General features: G+C 36.4%; 1 protein-coding gene across 2 annotated transcripts in view; it reads left to right on the plus strand.

The window, feature by feature from the left end:
* SLC25A12 (solute carrier family 25 member 12) overlaps positions 1–21667 on the plus strand; it is a 117435-nt gene that overhangs the window by 50464 nt on the left and 45304 nt on the right. For both annotated transcript variants that reach the window (XM_043994392.1, XM_043994393.1), the window contains 2 exons: positions 1051–1144; positions 3433–3517. In XM_043994392.1, coding sequence (XP_043850327.1) covers positions 1051–1144; positions 3433–3517 — 179 coding nt within the window. The remainder of the gene's footprint in view (positions 1–1050; positions 1145–3432; positions 3518–21667) is intronic.

Consider the following 21667-nt stretch of genomic DNA (forward strand, 5'->3'; position numbering starts at 1 on the left):
AGGCAAAGGGGGGGGGTTTAAAGATAAAAATGAAGCAGTCCTTCCTCAGGGAGCTGACATTCTGCTGGGAGAATACAACTTGTACATAGATGAGTAAGTGCAAAGTTATTTCTTGGTGGAGGGAGAGTACTAATGGGTGTGTGTGTGTGTGTGTGTGTGAGAGAGAGAGAGAGAGAGAGAGAGAGAGAGAGAGAGAGAGAGAGAGAGAGAGAGAGAGAAAGAGAGAGAGAAGAGAAGAGAAGAGAAGAGAAGAGAGAGAGAAAGAGGGAGAGGGAGAGAGAGAGATGGTCTCAGGTGTTATCCAAGTTGGGTCTTGAAGGAAGTTAGGTATTCCAAGAAGCATTAATAAACAAATAAGAATAATAAAAGATAGGAAGGGATTAGGGGAGGGGGAGGGAGGCAAAGGAGGTATCCAAAATGCTCTAGGAATATTTGATTTAATTTTAATTTTATTTTTTCTCAATTACATATACATTCTTTTTTTTTTTTTAATTTTGAGTTCCGGGGCAGCTAGGTGGTGCAGTGGATAGAGCACCGGCCCTGGAGTCAGGAGTACCTGAGTTCAAATCCAGCCTCAGACACTTAACACTTACTAACTGTGTGACCCTGGGCAAGTCACTTAACCCCAATTGCCTCACTTAAAAAAAAAAATTTGAGTTCCATATTCTTTCTCTCCCTTTCTCCTTCCTCCTCTTTGAGAAGGCAAGCAATTTGATATAGATTGTACTTGTGCAGTCATACAAACCATTTCCATATTAGCCATGTTGCAAAAGAAAACCGACCAAAAACCTCAAGAATAGTAAAGCAAAAAAAACCGAAGTATGCTTCAATCTGCATTCAGACTCCATCAGATCTAGGAATATTTGAGGAGGGAAAGAATATCTTTTTCTCCATGTGTACATGTGTGTAAATGTTTAAATTTCTGGTATAGTGTTGGTTGTTTGGTTATTGTTTAAAGTCCAATATATCCTTAGCTTCCAGACTGCATTAAGTAAATTAAGAGTTTGTATGTGTTCTGCAAATTTAAAGACTATTTTGTTCCCCACACAGAGGAATTTGCCCAAAGTGCAATAAGATATGGACAAGTTACACCATTGGAAATTGATATTCTATACCAGCTCGCAGACCTGTACAATGCTACTGGGTAACTATTTTAATAATAGGATATTTAGTTTATAAGGAGTTTTTTAAAGTCCTTGTAGATGTTGGTTGTATGTCTTATGTGAAAGTATCCAATGGTCTGTAGAACTTGGGTGGGGGAGAGTTGTATTCAATTATCTGCTTCTCTTAAGTACCTAAATTGTTGTCCAAGTGTCCATAATGACAGAAGATCAGGAACTCTATTCTGATGGACTGGGTCTTCTTTTCTAAGACTTTGCACATCCCTTAGGGGACGAGGAACAAGGAAGAAGTGGAGTTGGGACTGAATCCTCTGGGGTGTAGTCATGTGCTGAAGAAAGGAAGAAAGTATTATTGATTTACTATCAGAAGGTGTTTTGAATAAGGTATCTATGGAAGTTTACCCTTATTCAAAGAAGAGTGAGTCTTCTGTGATGAGTGGTCATGTGTTCTTTGAAAGTAGCTCATTGTTCTCCCAGAGTACCTATTTGCTCATTTTGGGGTGGAGACAGACAATAATGCAAAAGAAACCAAACTACTGTAACATTGTATGACATCAAGGCACCAAAAGATTTAAAAGTAAAATGTATTTAACTGCCAGCCCTATATTTGGGATAAAGGAATTATGTCCTATTAAAATATTCTAACTTTTGAAAGTGACCTCTCTTGCTCATACTTAGTGGCTCTTTTCCCACAGAACTGCTACATATTTTAATTCTCATTAGAAGAGACACTAAAGTGAAGTCAGCTTGGAATCTTTTAATCAGCCAGAATTCTCCTACCCCAGTGATAATCTAGTTTGGTTTATTTTTGGATATTTAACATAGAGTAGGTCCTAATGTTAGGGTCTTCGCAATAACATGCATTCTTTCCTGAGATTTGTGTATGCATGTAATTCATTGTCTCAGAAGGACTGAATGGTCAGGCAAGAGATGAGATGGTTGCTATTTATTTATTACCATGCAATGGAAAGAGCCCTGATTTTGGGTCCAAGCTTTGTCATCATCTAGCATTGTGACCCTGGGCAAGTTGCTTAAAGCTTTGACAATTCCTTAATCTGAAGTTTTGGGTTTTTTTAACTGTTTTCTTTCACAACTAGCTAATATGGGAATTTTTCCATGTCTACTCATGTATAACTTATTTTGAATTGCTTGAGTTCTTGTGGGTGGGGGGGTGCAAATAGAGGAGGGCGGAGAGAAGTTGGAACACAAAGTTTTAAAACAATTGATGTTAAAATTTTGTTTTTACATATATTTTGGAAAATAAAATTCTATTCATAAAAATAATGTAAAAGAAAAGATTCTGAATCTAAATTTTTTTTTGGGCGGGGCAATGGGGGTTAGGTGACTTGCCCAGGGTCACACAGCTAGTAAGTGTCAAGTGTCTGAGGCCTGATTTGAACTCAGGTACTCCTGAATCCAGGGCTGGTGCTTTATCCACTGAGCCACCTAGCCAATGGGCTAAAGTATCTTTAAAGTCTTTCAGGCCAGTGATTCTCAGTCCTCCTTATCACCTGCATAAATGTAATTTATCTATGCTCTGTGGATGGCAGAGCCTCTGCAAACTTGTGGGTCTAGTTTAAGATGCCTTGAGCACAACAAATTGTAGTTCTCAAAGTATGTCTTGGGAAGGTCTTCTAAGTCAGTACTGTCAAATTTAATTAGAAACCTGGGTCTAATATTGACTTAGAAAACCACAAATTGATATTATCTATACGGTATTATATTTTAATTTCTTTTGTTAAATGTTTCCCAATTGCACTTTAATCTGGTTTAGACAACATGGGAGTTTTGAGCTACATGGGCAAGGGGCCACAAGTCTGACACCTCTGATTGGCAAAATAGATTCTTGTGATAATATGCATAATACAATAATGTTTTTATGTTGGTTCCTACCACAAATTCAGCTTGGTTCAGCAAACCTGAATTACCTACCATATGCAGAACCTTGATAACTTTTGATATATTTCATTAGAGTTTCTTCTTCTTCTTTTTTTTTTGGTGAGGCAATTGAGGTTAAGTGACTTGCCCTGGGTCACACAGCTAGTTAAGTGTTAAGTGTCTGAGGTTGGATTTGAACTCAGGTCTTCCTGACTCCAGGGCTGGTGCTCTATCCACTGCGCCACCTAGCTGCCCCTTAGAGTTTCTTCTAAAGCAAAGCCCTTTATGATCTAATTCCCCATTGTTTATGTTGAGAGTTTTGTTTGTTTTTGTGCATTTTCTTTTAACTGTGGTAAGTGAAGATTTTTCCCCTAGTGGTTTATATTTGTTGTTTAATCTAACAATTATTTCTCTTCTATGTTCTCACCTGAAGGCGTTTGACTTTGGCAGATATTGAGAGAATAGCACCGTTGGCTGAAGGTGCCTTACCTTACAACCTGGCAGAACTTCAGAGGCAGGTAGGAGGAATCCCAGAAATATAATGACTTTTTAAAATGCTGAAAGAGCAAGTTAATGAGGGTATAAAGCTTGTTGTGAAAATTAACAGTCTGCTTCCCATAAAGAGATTTTCACTTTGCTCAAAGGATCAAGTTAATTATTTTTTAAAAATTCCTTTTCTTCTTTTCCCCACCCATGCGTCCAGGAAACATAATAATAAAGAGACTAGCCTTATGTTTTTGTTTTTTCCCCCTTAACTTATTAAAATAAGGAAAATACCAGCACAAACACACATAGGATTGATCTCTCTGGGATTAGTGATCTTTTTCTTTCAGCTGCCTAGTCATGTTTAAAGGTTAGTGTTATTAAGTTCACTTTGTCTAATTAAGTTGACATTTATATGCTATTTAAAAAAACACACACCAGAACCCAAAACATTACTGTATGAAATAAGTCACTCAATGGGTGTGTTTTGTAAGACTGCTTGTGAGCAGATGAGTGTGTATACATACATGTACATACATGGAAAACCAAATGATGTACATATTCATGAATTGTAGTTACAATCTTGAGTATCATTAAATAATTTGAAACATTTAAAATTTGTCCATTTTAATAAGGATTAATATAACATTTTCTAATTCCTATAAATGTAACCTAATTCCAATCTATTTCACAAATATTTACTTACAGAGATAAATTGAATTATTTTAATTTTAAACCTCAGCTTTATATTGTAATTCATCCCTATCCATATTTTGTACCCTACTTTTTTGTAGCACCTAAAAGTTTGCTATAGTAGAATATATTAAATTTTAAGATGGTAAGAGATGCCCCAAAAGTGAGGGCTTTGTTGGGAGATAGACAGTCATTTTCTTCTTGATTGTTTTCTAGCTTAAGTAGAGACTCTCATAGAGCCTATCGAAATACTCTGGGAGTTAGTGTTGTCTCCAGTAGGCAGTTGAAATCATGGGAGTTCAGAGGAGAAAGTAAAAAATAAGATAAAACAGGACTTAATAGAACAAAATACCTGTCCCTTCTGAGAATAGAGAGTAGGAGTTTGCTCAGAATTTTTGGCCATGAAGGAAAACTATCAACATACATATTATCAGTGAATATATTTAATTGGGTTTTTTTGAAAATAAAATGAACTAGATTTGTTTTTAAAAGTTTCTAATGTTGCTCTGCCCCCACTGGGTCTCTTACCCATAGTACAGTGGAGAGTTCCCTTGGAGGTCTAAGAAATGTGTTGCAATTTCTGGCGCCTCATGTCTAGATACCACCTATATCTCATTTGTATTTGGAAAATGATGTAATTACTGTTCCTGGTGTGAATTGGCTTCTGAAGACAGGTTCAGAGATGAATTACCAGCATTTTCTGGCAACTCCGATGCTTTCTTGCTGATGGGAATCTCAACAAAGGGTCTAGCCCATTTGTAGTAGGGCCCTTTGGGGGCATCTGGTAAGAGGCCTAAGACTTTGTTCCATTCTCCCCATCACTCAACTAGTACTGATGATTCCCCACTATCTATTCTGAGATAAGAGCCACTCATCCCTCTATGCCATTTCCTTAGCATCAAAAAGGTTGAGAAATTTATTTTAAAGAACCAATGTCACTTTGATTCATGATGTGATTTAAATTTTAGTTTTTTGTAACAAGTTGCAAAAATAATTGGACATATCTGAGAGCAAATGGGTGGATTTAGAACAAGTGTACATTGTTTAATAGGATTATAGGTAGGATTTGAATATATGCTACAGCTATGGGTATGAATGTTGGAGTAATGTTGTAATGTTGGCATCTTGATGTTGCCACTTTTCTTTCCTTTATTTCTATACTATAGTTATAACTTCCTTAAGAGCAGAGATAATTATTTTTCATGTTTGTATTCCCAGTATCTGGCATGGTATTTATTTATTTCTTATTTTTTAAAAAATTTTTTGGTGAGGCAGTGGGGGTTAAGTGACTTGCCTAGGGTCACACAGCTAGTAAGTGTTAAATGTCTGAGGCCAAATTTGAACTCAGGTCTTCCTGAATCCATGACCGGTGCTTTATCCACTACACCACCTAGCTGCCCCTGGCATGGTATTTTATATATAGTAGTTGCTTAATGAATACTTCTTGAAGTAACCTAGGAATGAGGTGAAATAATATACAGATAGGCCTAAATTATTTTTTTTTGGCAACTGCTATAACAAACACAAACTTCTCTCTAGTCTTTACAACAGTCTTCAGTTTAAATAATTCACATTCATATAGCATTCAATAAAATTAAATACATATTTATTAAGTATCTGTAGTGTACAAAGTACTATGTTCTAGGCCTTTGGGATACAAAGACTGAAAATGAAAGTCTTTGTCCAAAAGAAACATATTCTTTCTGGCTCATATGCAAAGAAAAAGCCTGAGAGAAGTTATAGACTAGAAGAGAGTGCTGAAGAAATTGTATTTAATAAACACAGAAAATTGAATGGAAAATTTAAGGAATATTACATCTCTCTTCCCCGCCACTCCCCTCCCCCAATCAACCAAAATATGCCAATACAGCTGACTTTAAATGCCTGCTGTACATATTCATCTAGGAGTCCCATAGGTATCTCAAACTCAACATGTTAAGACAAACCTATTATCTTTCCCTCTGAATCCATATCCCTGCCCCCCACTTCCTAACACCTTTCTCCCTCTATTTCTTCCCCACCACCATTAGAATGTAAAGTCTTTTATGGAAGAGAGTATCATTTTTGTTGAGGATGCCCCCATGGAGGACTTAGAGGCCTATGATCTTGTAATTGAAAAGGTAGAACATCTGAGACAGCATGGCATATTAGGAATTAAAGGACTTAGATTAAATCCTAATTCTACCACTTTTTAGCTTTGTGACAATAGACAAATCACAAAACATCTAGACCTCTAATTCTTCATCTGTAAAATGAGAGGGTTGGACTAAATGACATCTGAATTACTTTCAGCTCTGAATCTAGTGAAATTTGTGGCATCGTAGAAAGTGTACAAGATTTAAAGTCAGAGGGCCTGGGTTAAAATCTTAAACTCCATTATTTATTACATGTGTGACCTTGATCAAATCACCCAGTCTCACTAGGCCTCATTTTCCTTATTTGTAAAATGAAAGGGTTGGGTAGCCTTGAAGATAATTTTCAAAAAACATTTAATTTGCTTAAATTTTATTTGATTTACAAAAGTTACAATTAACATATGTTACTCCCCCATTTTGGTAATCATCCTAACTTCCTTATAATTTCCCCTGTATTACCAGCCTAATAAAATATAATCCTTTACCACTAATTAATTAATAGTAGCTAATTATTAATATTTTTACTTTGAAAGCAGTGAAAATAAACATTTCATCAAATCCCCACTTGCTATTTGATAGACTTGCTAGGAATGACAAGTATTAATTGGCTTTTGCAGGGATAATTAATTTGTTAAACATTTATTGAGTACCCTTATGCATTAGGAGAATTATTCTGGAAGCTTGTGCAAACGTTGGACTACAGTGAGGGTACCAATTAGGATGTTTTCTTTAGTAGTCTGAGAGGCAAATACAGACTTGAAACAGTCTGGTGGCTGGGTGGACAGAAGGGGTTGGATTCAACAGTTAAGTTTTTTGAATCAACAGGACTTAGCAAGTTGATGTAGAGAGAGAAGAAGAGAGAATAAGATTACAAATAACTCTGAGTTTTGATCCTGGGTAGTTGGGCTACCAGGAAGGTAAGAGGGTTTTTGAACAAAGCACTTGATAACCCATATGAGGGATACTAAGAAGACTTTGCCCCCCCCCTTTTTTTTGGTGAGGCAATTGGGGTTAAGTCACTTGCCCAGAGTCACACAGCTAGTAAGTGTCAAGTGTCTGGGGCTGGATTTGAACTCAGGTCCTCCTGAATCCAGGGCCAGTGCTTTATCCACTGTGCCACCTAGCTGCCCCTGAAGATTTTGCCCTCTTAATGCAGCTGCCCCTATGGTATATAGAAAGTTTCCTCATGAAAATCAATCATGGAATAATAGTGGGAGCCATAAGGTATTATGTTTAAAATATAGATATAGACTGTATGAAAATCACTAGATTTGGAATTTCATTGGCTTGAATAAATCCAGCAAAGAAATTTCTCTTCACTGATGCAGATTGGCAGCTCCCTGGTGATTTTAATCTTAGTGATTTTTGCCTATCTGGGACACAGAGAGATTAAAGAGCTGCCCATAGTCACACAGGCAATATATGACAGAGACATTATTAGAATCAGGAAATCTCAACCCCGAGAGCTTTCTAGCCTCTAACAATAATGGCTAGCATCTGTATAATGCTTTAAGGTTTTCAAAGAGTGTTACATATGTTATCTCATTATAGTACTAAAATATTGAGGACTGTTGTCTGATTTCATTGGGCCTCTTTATTTGAATTGACTATTACAAGGCTATTTGGCATGATAGAACTTTTTTTTAATTATAAAAGTATTTTATTATTTTCCAGTTACATGTATAGATAGTTTTCAACATTTGTTTTTATAAGATTTCTAGTTTTAAATTTTCTTCCTCCCTCCCTCTCTCCAAGACAGCAAGTAATCTGATATTGGTTATACATGTACACTCACATTAAACATATTTCTGCATTAGTCATCCCGTGAAAGAAGAATCAGAGCAAAAAAGTATAAACCTGAAAAAAGAAAAACAACAACACCCAAAACAAAAGAAATAGTATGGTTCAATCTGCATCCATATTCCACAGTTCTTTTTTTTTTTTTTTTTCTGTATTTGGAGAGCATTTTCCATCATGAGTCCTTTGGAACTATCTTGTACCGTTGTATTGCTGAGAAGAATCAAGTATATCACAGTTGATCAACACATAATGTTGATGATAATGTGTACAATGTTCTCCTGGTTCTGCTCATCTCACTCAGCATCAATTCATGGAAGTCCTTCCAGGTTTCTCTGAAATTCGCCTGCTCAGGCATGATAGAACTTTAAAGGAGTTGAGTAGTTATCTGATTAATAGGGATAGTACTGGGGCAGCTAGGTGGCACAGTGGATGGAGCACCGGCCCTGGAGTCAGGAGGACCTGAGTTCAAATCCGGCCTCAGACACTTAATACACACTTACTAGCTGTGTGACCCTGGGCAAGTCACTTAACCCCAATTGCCTCACTTAAAAAAAAAATAGGGTTAGTACTAGCTTATGATCAGATTCTTCCTTGTCCTTGGTGTCCTCTTGGCATGTTCTGTCATCCTGTAATTGTCTTCTGCCTTGTATGTTTTCTCCCCAGTTCTGTACCCTTATAAGGTCTTCTTTTGTCTATCTATTCACTGAATTGTGGCAAAAGGAGCTATATGGACTCTTTATTTTTTCACATTTTAATTTTGATTCTGTGCCTGTGCCTTCAACGTCTTCACAACAATTTTCTGCTCCTCAATCAGGAAAGCACGCTTGATCCTGTCACAGACACATTTAGCACACATGGAACCACCATAAGCCCTGCTGACATGCTTTTTGGTCTTTGATAGCCTCATAAGAACTTTAAGTCTCACTGCACAAACACCTCGAAGTCTTCCTGGGCACACACCACAGGCTGATTTTGGTGCTTTTCCAACTTTCTTAGTATAAAGGTAAACACTTCTGTTACCTGGGGTTCATGACAGCCGAGTTTTGTTGGAAGCTGTGTTGTAGGACAGCCTATGGCAATATGTCAGACACTGAACCATTTTTAATTTCTGTTGAGTCCATCACCGGAAGAGAGAAGAGGAAGTGTGTTGCTATATGGACTCTTATAGATGGTGACAAGCAGACTAGAGTCCTAAAGAGAAGTTTCCTTTCTGAAATACAAATACGCAGTTATACTGATATTCTGCAATATCACATTACCTTGTATATACATTATTAAGAGAAAAAAGATTTTATGTTATCCAAGAGTTCAAAAGAAGAAAAAGAGAAAATGGGGAAAGGGAAAGATTATTTTGTGATTAGAAGTAGGACCAATGGGTGGAACAGTTAAATATCAGAAAGAATTTTCTTTTTTTTCCCCCCTTTTTCCTTTTTATTTATTTTTAACACTCACTTAAAAATTTTTTTGATTTCCAAATTCTCTCACCCCCTCTTCCACCCATTGAGAAGGCAAGCAATATAATATCAATTATACATATGAAGTCATGTACAATATATTTCCATATTACCCATGTTGCATAAAACAAACAATAAAATCAAGACATATAAAGTAAAAAAAAAGTATGCTTTATTTTATACTCAGAATTCATCAGCTCTCCCTCTGTAGGTAGATAGCATTTTTGATCATGAGTCCTTTGGAATTTTCTTGGATTATCGTATTAATCAGGGTAGCTAAGTCATTTACATTTGATCATCATTACAATATTTCTGTTACAATGTACAATGTTTTCCTGGTTTTGCTCACTTCATTTTGCATCAGTTCATATATTTTCCCAGGTTTTTGTGAAACCATCCTGCTCATCATTTCTTATAGCATAATAGCATTCCATCACCATCATATACCACAACTTGTTTAGCTATTCTGCAGTTGATAAGCATTTCCTCAATTTCCAGTGCTTTGCCACCACAAAAGGAGCTGCTATAATTTTTTTTTGTACAAATGGGTCCTTTTCCCTTTTCTTTGATCTCTTTGGGATATAGACCTAGTAGTGGTATTGCTAGGTCAAACAGTATGCGCATTTTTATAGCCCTTTAGGCAAGGTTTCAAATTGTTCTCCAGAATGGTTAGACTAGTTCACAACTCCATCAACAATGCATTAGCATCCCAATTTTCCCATATCCCTCCAGCATTTGTCATTTTCCTTTTCTGTCATATTAGCCAATTTGATGGGTTTGAGGTGGTACCTCAGAATTGGTTTTTGGTTTTTTGTTTTATTTTATTTTTGATTTTGCAGGGCAATGAGGGTTTAGTGACTTGCCTAGGGTCACACAGCTAGTAAGTGTCAAGTGTCTGAGGTCAGATTTGAACTCAGGTCCTCCTGAATCCAGGGTCGGTACTTTATTTACTTCACCACCTAGCTGCCCCTCTCAGAGTTGTTTTAATTTTCATTTCTCTGATTATTAGTGATTCAGAGAATTTTTTTCATGTGGCTATTGATAGCTTTGATTTCTTCTTTTGAAAACTGCCTGTTCATATGTTTTGACCATTTATCAATTGGGGAATGACTCCTTTTTATAAATTTGATTCAATTTCATTATAAATTTGAGGAATGAGTTCTTTTTTTTTAAATGAATTCTTTATTAGAGAACTTGCTGTAAAATTTTCCCTAGTTTCCTGCTTTCCTTTTCATTTTGCCTGCGTTGGTTTTGTTTATGGAAAACATTTTAATTTCATGTAATAAAAATTATCCATTTTACTTCCTGTGATCTTCTCTATCTCGTGTTTGGTCATAAATTCTTCCCTTATCCATAGATCTGACCGTGCTTTCCTAATTTGCTTATATCACCCTGTATGTCTAAATGACGTACCCATTTTGGCCTTATCTTAGTATACAGTATGATTTATAAGTGTAGAAACACCACCAATGCAGAGGTCTTACTTCATGGCTTTATTGTGAACAGAGGTTCAGTCAGGTCCTTTCATATTAGAAAGCCTGTAAATATAAAGCCATAAATGGATAGTATTTTGGCTGAAGAGAAGCTTCACGGAATTAGGTTGATGAATTTGTCAATCATAGCATCTCCTGAAGACCCTATCTATTATGTTACAGTGGTACTTTTGTTGGAAGAAATATCCATCTGCACTGCTGAAATTATAGATTAATAAAATATTGAAGTACTGTTAGTCTTGTTATTATTTATATATTCATTCTCATTTTGCAAATTGTTCTTTTGGTTCTGTTTTCTTTACTCTTCAATGTTTTACATCTATTCTTCTTTTAAAAGACAATATAAAAAGAACTGGGGGTTGGGGAGGGACGGATATGAGAATGATGGACTTTTGGGGATGGCCAAGAAATGTTGTATGAACCTATTAGACAAGATAAGGTCAAGTTTCCCCTATTGGAGTCCTGTTTTGTAAGGAAAGAGTAATAAGTTTTCTTTCTTTCTTTCTTTCTTTTTTAAGCGGGACAATGGGGGTTAAGTGACTTGCCCAGGGTCACACAGCTAGTAAGTGTCAAGTGTCTGAGGCAGAATTTGAACTCAGGTACTCCTGTATCCAGGGCCAGTGCTTTATCCACTGTGCCACCTAGCCGCCCCGCCCCCCCGCCCCCCCCCAGTAATGAGTTTTCTTAAGGGGAAGATGAAGATGATTGCATGCATGGATAGCATGATTGTATGGATAGCATGGTGTGGAAGTAGTATGGTGGCCTGTATCTAGACAAAGTAAAGACTTACCAGTCAGAGCCTAGCATCCCAGGGATAGAGTACAAAATTCAGGTAAGGGGAAGATAAGCTTGGTGACTCATATGTTTTCTCTTCTTTCTCTAGCCACTAGATGAATCATTTTTTTATTGCCATTTGATTGTACTTTTTTGAGCTGGGTAATTGCTTCATCTTTTTCTGCATCCTCAGTTTGTGTTCTTCTGTACTCAATGAAATAATTGTTTGTTTACTTTTAAATTTTATTGATATCTTTTATTTTTACACCAGTTTTTATTCCATGCTCCTCTATCCCCAACAAACTTCCTTGAATAACAAAGAAAAAAAGTTAAGCAAAGATGAGTAACTGCACTTTAAGAAGAATTTTACCCCTGTATATTCCACCTCTTTTTGGAGAAGAACATAATGTATTTTAAAATCTGTTCTCTATGACCAAGATTGTCCATTAATTTGGGTTTGACTGCTTTTTCATGTTGTTTTAACTTATATTATTGTAGTTTTAAAAATTGCAGTTATTTTTGAAAATTTGTTTTAATTAGCCAGTATCCACATTCTTACTCTTACACCAACTCTCCCTCCCCAAATTGAGGACGGAAGAAAAACAAAATCCATTTCAAACCAATGTAGTCATTCATAACAAATTTTCACATGACCATGTCCAAAAAAAAAGTGTTTCATTTTGCTTTCTGACACTTCTCTATCAGGAGATGGGTAATATTTTTCTACCAGTGAATCAATTAATAAATATTCATTAAGTGCTTACTGTTACCAGGCACTGAACTAAGTCTAAGTCAAAACTAGAACTAAGGCTAAGTCAAAAACAAAACAAAACAAAAAACAAAGGCAAAGGACAGTTCCTTCCATTAAGTAGCTAAGTGATAGAGTATTGATTGGAAGATACAGCATGGATTGGGATTGCTTGAGAAGACAGAGAGATTCGCCTTGGTAAAGAGTAAGGCCACCTTGTCTTGTGAGACAAAGGTGAAGATAGTGGCAGAAGCCATCTAGGTAAAGGAGATAAGGAAGTGGGGAGAAGTGAATGAATGATTTTTCCCCCTTGCAAAACAGAGGCAAAGTTATTAGCTGAGGAGGGGGTTGGGTAGAGGAAGCCATGGAAGGCTTGAGGAAGGATGGAAAAGTTTGAAAGAACTGCTGTGGAGAAAGGGATGGTGAGTTGAAAAGGTAGTTATAGTAGAATCTCCTAGAAGTACTCAGGACCTAGTTGAAGTTATATAACATATATTTGTAGGGGATGCAGTCAGAATGTTTGCATGATTTACTCTACCTTTCTTCAGTAGTATGCTCATAGGAACAAAGGCAGCAAATAGAGGCAGTGATCCTAGGCTGAGTCTGGGTAGGGTGTGATTGGTGAAATAATGAGGGGGTAGAGATTCAAGAGAAGAGGACCTTGTATAGTTGAATTGGTTCACTAATATGTCAAGATGGGGAAAAGAGGAGAGAGTGGCTAGTACAGGGGAGATGGCCTGGGAGATAATTGAGGTATCAATGAATTGGAGGTCATGGGGAGGAAAAAAGAGTAGGCATTTGTAAGGGAAGGCAGAGGGAGAAATGAAAAGCCAATAGATTATGGTTGGATAAGGGGAATTTTTGGATGTGGAGGTGGTACATTTGTGGGTGATAGGGAAGATCAAAGGTATGACTGTGTTTGTGTGTGGCTCAGATGGGGCGGAGGAGTAGTTCATGGGAAGTGTGTAGGTTGAGGAATTGAGTAATTAGGGTGTTTGAGGGAGAATTAATACGTATATTGAAGTCCTCTAGTATAAGGGCAAGAATTGGGGAGGAGAGAAATATTGAAGAAGAAAGGGGAGTGAATTGGAGATCTGTAGAAGACAGCTACCAGGGTTTTGATTGGGTGGTAGATGTGAACAGCATGAACCTCAAAGGAGGAGAGATTACTTAGGAATGGAGGAAAGAGGAGAACCTGGAAGTGGCAATGGTCAATGAGTATTTCAACTCTCTTGCTTCAAGTTGTGAGCTAGGAAGAAATAAATAAAGATGCAGCTTGTACTTGAATGTTTTATCATTAGTCCTCTGAAATCCTAGTTGGTTATTATGATAAAAGCTCAGCACAATGGTATTCCATCACATCTATATACCATAATTTATTCATCTGTTCCCTAATTTATGAGCACCCCCTCAGATTCCTATTCTTTGCCACATCAAAAAGAGCTATAAATATTTTTGTACATCTTTAGAGTTTGTTTTGCCTAGGGCTAAACCTTCCCTTAATCTACCTTCTAATTTCCCCCTCTCCTTTTCTGCTCTTTCCCTCCTATTTCACTGTTGAGTGAAATGTATTTCTGGCCTCAAGTGTGTATACATATGTATGTGTTCTTCCTTCTTTTGACCAGTTCAGATGAGAGTGAGGTTCCAGTGCAGGCCATTCCCTTCTACCCATTCCTGGTTTTGTTTTGATATCTACTTGTACACCCTGATTATGTGAGATAATTTTCCCTAACTTTCTTTTCTTTTTCTTCCCCTTTCCCCTAATATTCCATTTTTCCATCTTTTCCCATACTTTTCTTAAAATAATTGACACACAACAGAACCACTCCCAGACCCTGTCTAATCGAATTCCTTCTTTTTAAAAAATATAATATTTTATTTTTCCCCAATTACATGGTTTTTTTTTTCTTGTGGGGCAATAAGGGTTAAGTGACTTTCCCAGGGTCACACAGCTAGTATGTGCCAGGTGTCTGAGGCCAGATTTGAACTCCTAAATTCGGGGCTGGTGCTTTATCCACTGGGCCACCTAGCTGCCCCCCAATTACATGTTAAAACTATTTTCAAACTTTTAAAAAAAAGTTTTGTCTTCCAAATTATCTCTCCTCTTCCCCCCCCCCCACTTTTTGAGATAGTAAGCAATTAATTGGATTCCTTCTATGACTCTCAATGATGTCAGAATTCCAGGGTGACACATGTACTATCTTCCCATATTTGAATAGATGTAGTTTATCCTTGTTTAATCCTTTATCATCATTCATCCAGGTTTACCTTTTTATGTTTCTCTTTATTCCTATGTTTAAACTTCAGAGTTTCTCTACATCTTTGGTCTTTTCATTGGGAATGCTTGGAAGTCTTCTATTTCATTAAAAATCCATTTTTTTTCCTCTGTAACATTATACTGGGCATTATTCTGCTGACTGCTTGCAATATTTTTTCTTTGACATTTCTGGAAGCTTTGGATTTTGACTATGATGTTCCTGGGGGTTTTTAGTTTGTGGTTTCTTTCAGGAGGTGACTGATGAATTCTTTCCCTTTCCACTTTGACCTCTGTTTCTAAAAGATCTGAGCAGTTTTCTTTTAAAGTTTTTTGAAATATGATATCTATGTTCTTTTTTTTTTATCATGGTGTTCAAATGGTCCAATAACTCTTAAATTTTTTTCCTCCTCAGTCTGTTTTCCAGGACAATTGCTTTAGCTATGAGATACCTTATATTTCTATTTTCCCAGCCTTTTGACTTTGCTTTAATATTTCTTGTTGCCTCTTGAAGTTATTGGCTTTTATTTAGTTGATTCTGGTTTTCAGGGATTTTGTTGCTTGGGTAAGGTTGTATACCTTTTGTGCCAAATTGTTAATTCCCTTTCCAATACTTTTTTCTTTATCTTTCATTTCCCAAGTTTTTCCTCAAATGCTTTTTATTCCTTTTATTTTTAACTCTTTTACTAGCTAGCTGTGTGACCCTGGGCAAGTCACTTCTCAATTTTTTTTTTGCAGGGCAATGGGGGTTAAGTGACTTGCCCAGGGTCACACAGCTAGTAAGTGTCAAGTGTCTGAGGCTGGATTTGAACTCAGGTACTCCTGAATCCAGGGCTGGTGCTTTATCCACTGTACCACCTAGCCGCTCCCTAAATCACTTAATCCTCATTGCCCCACCCAAAAAAATTTGTATTGTTTTATTCTAGGATTTTAGAGATAAACTGGGAATCTGAAAGCTTCCAGTGCTCTTTTTTTTTTTTTGGTGAGGCAGTTGGGATTAAGTGATTTGCCCAGGGTCACACAGCTAGTAAGTGGTTAAGTGTCTGAGGCCGGATTTGAACTCAGGTCCTCCTGACTTCAGGACCGGTGCTCTATCCACTGCACCACCTAGCTGCCCTGCTTCTAGTGCTCTTAAAGTGGGCCGATCCAGGGCAAAGTCTTCTGGTCTGAGCTCTCCAAGTTTCTAATTTAGGTTTAGGTCTGGGCTAACAGTGGACTGTTGTTGGACTCTGAGCCAGCTGGAAAGCTGTGTTGACTCAGAGCGGCAGAACTGTAGACTCTTCTTTGAGCTGGTATTCCTGCTTCTGTCATTCCTCTAAAGGCTGGGCTAGATGTTGGAAGTGAGACCATGCTCTAATTTGGGAGTCTCTGAGCCATACCACTTCTGCATGCTTGCGAGCTTCCTCTTTTCACAGTACAGGTATATTATCCAGGGCCACTCTACCTGGAAATGCCACTCCCCTGCACAGGTCTCCTTCTCAATCAGTCCTGAATCTGTGACCTGGAACTGGGTAGGAGGCAGCAAAGCTACCAGTTTACACTTGTCCCAATCACAGAGACCCTGCGTGGACTTGGTCCTGCCCTTTATGCATCTAGGACCTTTGTTTGTCCTGGTGTACAGTCACTTCCTGGTTTTTGGAGTTGTCCACAGGCATGGATACTTTGGGCCAAATCAATCCTCAGTGCACACAGACCTCCCTCTGTCTCTCTATGTCAATCTGGGTTTGAAAAATGACTCACTGTAACTTTTTCTGGCTTCTCTCTCTCTCTCTCAACTCCTTTTTTTTTTTTTATTAGGCAGTGAGGGTTAAGAGACTTGCCCAGGGTCACACAGCTAGTAAGTGTCAAATGTCTGAGGCAGAATTTGAACTAAGATCCTCCTTAATCCAAGGCTGGTGCTTTATCCACTGCGCCACCTAGCTGCCCACTCTGGCTTTTCTTGTAAAGATTCCATCTGGTACATTTTCTGTATCTATTTAGAGGAGTAGGTGGAGGAAAGCTCACTGTGCTACTTCCTATCACTTCACCGTTTTAGCTCTGCTTTCTGTATTTACCTTTTCCTGGTTCCGTGCAGCCTTTTAGTATTTTCTTCATTTATACTTATTTTTCATTGTATATCATTTTGTTTATTTTTTCTGTAAACTAAACTGCTGAATTAATTCATCAACTTCATTGCCCTGAGAATCCTCAATGACACTCAATTTCTCCTTTATTTAATCTTCTAATGACTTTTTATTTCATTTTTAAAGATTTCCTTCTGTGTGTTTATAATTTACATTTACTTTGTCTAGGGAATTCAAATTTTGTTTTTGTTGCTTCTGTTGATGGTATTTGAACATATTTTTCTTTTGGAATATTTTTCCTCTTTTAATCTATATTATTATTGTAACGTTTTTGTTCATTTTCTTTCCTCAGCCATCTTGGCTCCACCCCAGAAATCCTGTTCATTTTCTTGAGTGCTGGGTGTGCTTTTTTCCCTATAAAACCATTTTTCTCTTGAGAGTTTCTGGTATTTGTGGTTCTTTTTAACTATTTATGTTTTCATTTTGGGGGAGGATGTTGAAAAGCTAGACTCTCTTGTGACCTCTCATTCATCTTCATTTCTTAAAGTTCTTTATATTCTATCTGTCTGTCTCTCTCTTTCTGTCTCCCCCTTTCCTCTCTCATAACATTCAGTGGGTTTTATTAACTTTTATTTTTGAATAATCTCTTTTATTGCTACATTTCTATGAGCCTTTTATTGATGTTATACTTCTTTGGTGGTATCAACTTATAGTGAGACCTCTGGTTCTACAAGTTCAAACTATTTAGTAAGTTTCAAAAGTATAATTCAAAATTGTTTTTCAAAATGGTTGGATTGGTTTAGAGTTCTATCAGATGTATATTAGTCTTTCTATTTTTCCACAGTTTCTGCAAGATTTTCTCCATCCTTGTTAATTTTATGGGTATGAGATGTGCTTCATAGTTTTCGTTTGCATTTCTTTGATTAGTACTAATTTTGGATTAAAAACATTTATTTATAAATTTTGTTTTAATGTATCATACAAACCTTAGCATACTTCTAATAGAGTCCACTACAATGTCTAGCTCCCAAAGCAGTTATATAAAAGAATGTGCCTTTCTAAAGTATATAGAATCTTATGATTTCTTGGTAGTTTTCTATTGTTTCCCATAGGAAAGGACAGGTATGTGTTTTGTAAATCTGTACCAGCTGTCTAGTCAGTTTGATCTATGTGTTATTGATTTGTCACATTTTTTTGCACATAATAGTATTTTATTTTTTTCCAATTACATGTAAAGACAGTTTTCAACATTCATTTTTGAGTTCCAAATTTTTCTTCCTCCTTTCCTCCCCTTTCCCCAAGACAACAAGCAATCTGATATTGGTTATACATGTACGATCATGTTAAACATATTTTCACATTAGTCTTGTTGTGAAAGAAAAATTTAAAAAAAAAGGGAAAAACCACAAGAAAGAAAGAACAACAAAAAAAGTGAAAATAGTATGCTTCCATCTGCATTCAGACTCCATACTTCTCTCTCTGGATGTGGATAGCATTTTCAATAATTAGTCTTTTGGAATTGTCTTAGATTATTGCATTGGTGAGAAGAGCCAAGTCCTTCACAGTTGATCTTTGCAAAAAGTGCCATCATTTAGATAGTTATTGCAATTGTGTACACTGTTTAGTTTTGCTTTGTTCATTCTGTATTACTTCAAGTCTTTTCATATTTCCTTAAAATGTTCCTGTTTGTTTGTTTGTTTTTTTTTATTTTAATTTTTTTAGTGAGGCAATTGGGGTTAAGTGACTTGCCCAGGGTCACACAGCTTAGTAAGTGTTAAGTGTCTGAGGCCGGATTTGAACTCAGGTACTCCTGACTCCAGGGCCGGTGCTCTATCCACTGTGCCTTCTAGCTGCCCTGCTGTTTGTTTTTCATTGGATCATAGAGTTAAAAGAGACCTCAGAGACTATCTACTAGAATCCCTTCATTTTATTGATTCCTTATGGTCTAGTAATATGCCGTTACATTCATATACCATAATTTGTTTGGGTGTTCTCCAGTTGTTGGGTGCATAATTTCTCTCTCTCTCTCTGCTAAAACAGATAGTGTTGCTATGAATGATAATAGATTGTTATTAGATAAGGCAATTTGAGGCTTCATGAACATGGAAGTAGAATATTTATGGGTGACAACAAGATCAAGTGTATAACTTTATCTTTTAGTATACCTCAGGTAGAGTGGAGGAGTAGGTCACAGAAATTAAGTAGATCTATAGTTCCCAAAGTTGTTTCTTCTGTGAAGAACAACAATAACAATAAAAAAAATATATTGTGAATTCCTGGAGTAATTTAATATACTTCTTATAATATATATGGATATATATAATATATATGGATATATATATTATATAAAATATATATATTACTATTTACTGCTTAAGGCATCATTAGTGGATTTTGATCATAAACCCTTGGGCAATTATCACAAACTCCCCCAAGGGGTTCTTTAACCACCAAATGAGAACCACTGGAGTAGTCCAAGTAAATGGGAAGTTAAGGTATCTGAGGGAGCAGCAATATGTATGTTGAAGTCCCCTAGAATGAGGATAGGAGCTGGGGTGAAAAGAGAGACTAAGCCAGGCACTGAAATTACCAAGAAAGGAAGGTCCATCCTGCTGGTCTTGTGGCTCCATAGATGCTGTCCAACAGGATCTGGATTGAATTGGAGATGGGAAATGTCTTTTGGGAACTGGTGTAAGGCTGTTTATAATCACTGGATGAGGAGAGTATGAGAAGGTCAGGTTTACTAACTACCAACCAGTGAATTTAGAGACTATATCAGTACATGGGGAGAGGTCACTGAGAAAAGCAGATGGTTATAATGTTCAAGGCTAACTTCATGGCAGGTGTTGCATTCTGGAAGGACCCCGAACCACATATGCCCTCTACTACTCAGGATAGTAATATTGATTTTATAGTTTAGCTACATTATAGGTAAAATAAACAGGCTTTTGTAAGCTGACTTATGAGCTCAATTGTAAGCATTCTCCATCTCCACTACCTTTGCAATGGTATCCTCCATGCCTGGAAATCTGTAACAAGATAGCACCATTGTATTTCAAGACTTCCTTTTTCTTTTTCTTCTTCTAAACCCAAACACTATACATACTGGAAGAAGTCACTGGTTTTGGTTGTGAAATACATGGAGCAGAAGTAATGATACAGCATGTTAAACAAGCAAGTTACTCTCTCATTCCCATACTGTTTTATTTTTTTATATCTTAATTCTTTTTTTTTCTTGAGATAGTTTTCAGCATTCATTTTTGTATGATTTTGAGTTTCCAAATTTTTCTCCCTCTCTCCCTTCCCTCCTCCCTCCCTAAGACAGCAAGCAATGTGATATAGGTTATATATGTATGATCATGTTAAACATATTTCCACATTAGTTGTGTTGTGAAAGAAGAATCAGAACAAAAGGGAAAAACCACAAGAAAGACAAAATTTAAAAAAACAATAGCAAATAAAATGAAAATAGTATGCTTCAATCTACATTCAGACTCCACAGTTCTTTTTCTGGATGTAGAGAACATTTTTCTTCATGGATCTTTTGGAACTGTCTTGGATCATTATATTTCATTTTCCATTCCCATACTATTTTAAGGAAATAAAAATCCATAAAATTACACAAGATGTTTCTGTTCATCATTTAGCCAATACACTCTTCCTTAGGAAAGAAAATAACTATGACTTAAATGTCCTCACCTTCAACTTTTGTTTTGTAGTGAAACCCATGGAAGCAATTTTGTTAAGAAAAAAAAAGAAAAAAACAGAAAATAACCTCCTTGATCATAATCTAACTTTATGTAAAGGTGGATGTTTCCTTTGGCTCACTTGCTGATAGTCGTTTTTCTTCTTAATTCCAAGTATTTTCTATAAGTCTGAGTCCTAAAAAATCTAGCTCACAGTAGTTAATGGGGATGACAGCTACAGTATCATTCTGTTTATGAATATTCATGAAATGAAATCTATAGCATTAATTATATTAATTTACATACTTGAATACAAGCGAACCATAAGCTATAGTGATAACTAGGCTTTTAAAAAAACATATCTTAGTAACGATATATTGTACATTATCTTATAAATGCTATTTAATAGGATGGAAGTGACATTTCTTTCAAAAGGCATTTGAGTATTTATAGCTAAAGACATTTTAAGCCAAGAACTAAAACACAATGTAGTCCTACAGTTTTTATAGGATTTTATAAAGCTTATGGAGAAGATAAATGCTTCAAAAGTGGGGGAAAGAATGGATGTGACTGAAAATGGAACAAATCTATAGAGGAATAGGCAAATAGGTAGATATATAATTCTTGTTGAGGTCTCTACTTAAAAATGTTTTTAAACTTTTTACATTTTAATTTAATATTTCCTGTATTGTAGAAAAATACTGAATTTTTTTGTTTTGTTTTGTTTTTTGTTTTTTTTTTTGCTGGGCAATGGGGGTTAAGTGACTTGCCCAGGGTCACACAGCTAGTAAGTCAAGTGTCTGAGGCCGGATTTGAACTCAGGTACTCCTGAATCCAAGGCCGGTTCTTTATCCACTGCGCCACCTAGCTGCCCCGAAAAATACTGAATATGAAGGATGATATAGGGACAAGCTTCAATTTTATTATCTCAAGAGTTATGATTTTGTGGAAAAAATATATATATTTGGAAAATCATTTGATTATTTATATGGTTAAAAGGTACCATATCACCTACACAATCAAATAGCATTTGTAAGCTTAAACTCTAACTAGTGTTATTCATATCTGGTTTTTTAGATTTCATT

This window comes from Dromiciops gliroides, chromosome 3, assembly GCF_019393635.1.
Source record: "Dromiciops gliroides isolate mDroGli1 chromosome 3, mDroGli1.pri, whole genome shotgun sequence".
In the NCBI taxonomy this organism is placed as follows: domain Eukaryota; kingdom Metazoa; phylum Chordata; class Mammalia; order Microbiotheria; family Microbiotheriidae; genus Dromiciops; species Dromiciops gliroides.